The sequence below is a fragment of the Hemiscyllium ocellatum genome (assembly GCF_020745735.1).
Source record: "Hemiscyllium ocellatum isolate sHemOce1 chromosome 27 unlocalized genomic scaffold, sHemOce1.pat.X.cur. SUPER_27_unloc_26, whole genome shotgun sequence".
NCBI classification, from domain to species: Eukaryota; Metazoa; Chordata; class Chondrichthyes; order Orectolobiformes; family Hemiscylliidae; genus Hemiscyllium; species Hemiscyllium ocellatum.
The window spans coordinates 286468-290674 of record NW_026867494.1 but is presented as its reverse complement, the minus strand read 5'-3'; the positions used below and the strand labels follow the sequence as shown (position 1 = coordinate 290674).

The 4207-nt window shown below is 47.3% G+C and overlaps 1 protein-coding gene across 1 annotated transcript; it reads right to left on the bottom strand.

Moving 5' to 3' along the window:
- Positions 1–1295: 1295 nt before the first annotated feature.
- On the bottom strand, positions 1296–1931 carry LOC132807882 (zinc finger protein 664-like). Its single transcript, XM_060821829.1, has one exon. The coding sequence runs from the start codon at positions 1929–1931 to the stop codon at positions 1296–1298; it is 636 nt and encodes a 211-aa protein (XP_060677812.1).
- Between the last annotated feature and the right edge of the window lie 2276 nt (positions 1932–4207).

Below are 4207 nucleotides of genomic sequence, written 5' to 3'. Positions count from 1 at the left end.
AGCGGCAAATTAAGAAAGAATTTTTTTTTAAACTTACCAATTCAAAGAAACAGTTTCCAACAATGGATTGCCAAGCCTTTGTGCAATCCTTGGACTATGAGTTTTTCACAGATACGTAACGGAAAATCTAATTTAAAGGCCGCTACTGAATGTGAATAGACACCCCAAAGTATTTAGCCATTTCTTACAGGCTGGGATTCATTCCCAGAAAGAGCCAACAATTCTTTAACTGGACATTAGAATCAAGCGAGAACAGTGCCTGGACTCAACAAGCAGCAATGCCTAATGGAAGCAAAGTTGGCGGCGGGGGAAGGCGGGGCAAGGGCATGAATCAAAAAAGATCACTGACTCTCCCACTGCAACACACACTGTCAGAATGCACAGGGGCTCAGTCCTGGGAGTGACCCACAGCAGTTTCATCAAGAGAACCACACTTGATGAACAGATCTTGCACACCAGAATTATAATTTAAACAAAAACAAACAATTATGAATACCACAAATTTACTAGGGCAAAATTAAACAAGATAATCCAGTTAATAGCAATGATTTAAGCCCCTTGATCAAGTCCCACACCATCTCATAGACAGAAACTTAAGGCATAAATTAAGGAAGAGAATTTTAAAAATTATCAATTCAAGCAAACAGTTTCCAACAATGGATTGCCAAGCCGTTGGGCAATCCTTCGACAATGAGTTGTTCACAGGCACATAACCGTAAATTTAATTTCAAAGTCACTGCTGAATGCGAATCGACACTCTGAAGCATTCAGCTATTTCTTACAGACTGGGGCTAGTTCCCTGACAGAGCCAATAATTCTTTAACTGGACAGAAAAAAAAACTAGAGAGAACAGCTCCTGGTCTCAATGAGCAGCAACGCCCACTGGAAGCAAAGTTGCGGGGTGGGGGAGCACGACAGCATAAAACTAAAAAAATCTGACCAACTCTCCCATTATAAGCACTGTCAGATTGGGCTGGGGTTCAGTCCTTGCAGTGACCCACAGCAGTTTCACCAGCAGAATCAGATTGTTGGGAGCACTGGGGTGCCCGCTGGTGCTTCTGCAAGGTGCAAAATGATGAGAAACTCCGCCTGCACTTGGGGTAGGTGAACGGCCTCTCTCCAGTGTGGCCCCGCCTGTGTCTCAGCAGGAGGGAGGAATTGCAGAAGGTCTTCCCGAACTCTGGGCAGAGTAAGGGCCTCCCCCCATATGGACCCGAAGGTGGGATGCCTGGGTAAACCCTTCCCGCACTTCAGACAGGAGAATAGCCTATCCTCGGTGTGGACCCGCTAGTGCCTCAGCAGGGCAGAGGTATCATTAAAGGCCTTTCCGCACTTGGAGCAGCTGAAGGGTTTTTTTCCAACATGTGGACACGGCGGTGGGTCAGCAGGACGGAAGAATAGCTGAATACCTTCCTGCTTTCGGGGCAGGCGAATGGCCTCTCGCCTGTGTGGACCCGCTGGTGCCTCTGCAGAATGGAGGAACTGCTGAAGATCTTGCTGCACTTGGGACATCTGATGGGCCTCTCTCCCGTGTGGACCCCCTGGTGCTTCAACAGGCAAGAGGAATTGCTGAAGCTCTTTCCACACTCGGGGCAGGGGAAACGCCTGTTGCTCGTGTGGACCCGCTGGTGCCTCTGCAGTACAGAAGAATTGCTGAAGGCCTTCCCGCACTCAGGGCAGCTGAAGGGTCTCTCCCAAATGTGGACCCGCTGATGGCCCAGCAGGTGGCAGGAATTGCTGAAGCCCTTTCCGCACTCAGGGCAGGAGATCGGCCTCTCCCTGGTGTGACTGCACCCATGAATCTCCAGGTCAGAAGGGAAACAGAAGCTTTTCCCACAGTCGCCACACTTCCATGGCTTCTCCAAGGGACGGGATTCCTTGGCTTTCTCCATGACCAAAGCTTCAGCTGCATACAAACGCGTGTACAGCATCTCCCTGCAGTGAATTCCTCTTCCCAGTCTGTATAACGTTTTCTGACTCCACAATCAGAGTGCTGCAACAGTTGGGTCTCTCTTCCAGTCTCACTGATGCTGAAAACGTACTGAAACAGGAACCAAAAAGCTTGGTTCCTTCTCACAGAATCAGAGTCGAAAATTGTTATAGTGCCGATGGATTCAGTGACTGTCAGACACTGATGTGAAATTGAGGACTGGAGAGTCAGAGTCAGAGTCAAAGTGCAATGCTGGAAAAGCACAGCAGATCAGGCAGCATCTGAAGAGCAGTAGAGTCAATGTTTCAGGCAAAGCCCTTCAGCTATTGATTTTGAAACTTCTGTCTTCAGATCTTCAAATAATCTGTAAAAAGAGATTACAAAAATCATCACTGTCAGTCCAGGTTAGAAATTCCAAACAAGCAATTCTACTTTCCGCAAAAGATTCTTTTCTTTTTCCAAAAAATTTAAAGCACCATCCCACCCTCTCTCACCCCTCTATTCTCACTCCGCTCAAACTAATTCTCCTGACGGTACTGATTCAGGAACTTACAGAGACCGAAAAGTGAAAACATCAAGATAGACACCTCTGAATTTTGGCTACATCTACCTGAAAGCTAGCATCTTTCACGACATCTAGGAGTGAGTAAGTCTGCTTTTGGGAAGCAAAAAAAAAGTCAATTCAGGATGAACCTTCAATGCAGCTTCTTGAGAAACCACCAGACACGAAATGGTTAACATCTGGGGAGGTGGACGTGGGGAGCTGGAGGAAATGAGATATCAAGGCATTGGCACCGACACCAGACAGAAACTGAACATATAGGCATGGCAAACATTACGAGCAAGCCAGAGGCATAGAGATACACAGCACAAAAACAGGTCCTTCGGTCTAACTCATCCGTGCCGACCAGATAGCCTAAATTAATCTCGTCTCATTTACCAGTACTTGGCCCATATCCCTCTGAACTCTTCCTATTCATATACCCATCCAACTGCCTTTTAAATGTTATAATTGGAACTACACACATCACTTCCTCCGGCAAATCATTCCTTACACTTGCCTCCCTCACACCAAACATATTACCCTCCTGTTCTGGACTTCTCCCATCCCTGGGAAATGACCTTGTCTATTTACCCTATGCTTGCCTGTCATGATTCGATAAACGTCTGTAAGGTCAACCTGCAGCCTCTGGTATACCGGGGAAACAGCTCAAGTAATGCACTACGTTTAGTTGTAGCTTCACACTCACCGAACCTTCCTCCCGTGTAAAACACTGTTTCCCTCCCCCCACACTATCCATGGGAAAAGCCAAGAGCTCTGAGATTCTGGAGTTGGGGGAATGCCACGTAGAATTCCTAAAATGTGGAAATACGCAATTCAGCCCAACAAGTCCACACCGCCTGTCCAAAGTGTAACCCATCCAGACACATTCCTCTATCCCGTTATTCCACATTTACTCCTGACTAATGCACACTGAGGGCCCGTTTAGTTCGGCCAATTCACCAGAACATTTTTAGATTTTGGGAGAAAGCTAGAGCACCCGGAGGAAACCCACGCAGATAAGTCGGGGAGAACGTGCAGACTCCAAACAGACAGTCGCCCCAAGCCTGGAATCGAACACGGGTCCTTGGTACTATGAGGCAGTGCTAATCACTGAGCGATCGTGCTACTACTGTGGGCAGAACGAGGTGGGGACTGGGGCCTTTGTTAATTGTACCACACAGTGGATTGTGGAGTAAGGATAAATCTCACGGGATCTCGGGAGAGCTAACCAACTGGGTACAAAAATTTAGAAGCGCGTTGTTGTAGATGCTGGAATGCTTCTTGAAAACAACCAATGCTGGAGATCACGGTGGGTCAGGCAGCGCTGTGCTACTCTATGACTGGATAGTGTGGATGTGGAGATGATGTTTCCACTCGGAGAAGGGTTGAGGATGCCAAGTCATTGAGGGCATTTAATACAGAGATAGGTTCTTGATTAGGAAGGGGTCAAGGGTTATGAGGAGACGGCAGCAGAATGGGATGGAGAAACATATCAGCCGGGATCGACTGATGGAGCAGACTCGATGGGCCAAATGGCCTCATCCTGCTCCTGTATATTATGGTCTTAAAGCTGGGCAGATGACTTAAGGGGTTCTCACAAACTATTTCAGAATCCTGAAGAGGAGTTGTTGGACTCGAAACTTTAACTCTGCTTTCTCTCCACAGATGCTTCCAGTCCTGCTGAGTTTTTCCAGTGTTCTCAGTTTTTGTTTCAGATTTCCATCATCCACAGT

Excerpts from the sequence above, each read along its gene's own strand:
- LOC132807882 (XM_060821829.1), bottom strand. The coding sequence starts at position 1,931 with ATGCTGTACACGCGTTTGTATGCAGCTGAAGCTTTGGTCATGGAGAAA.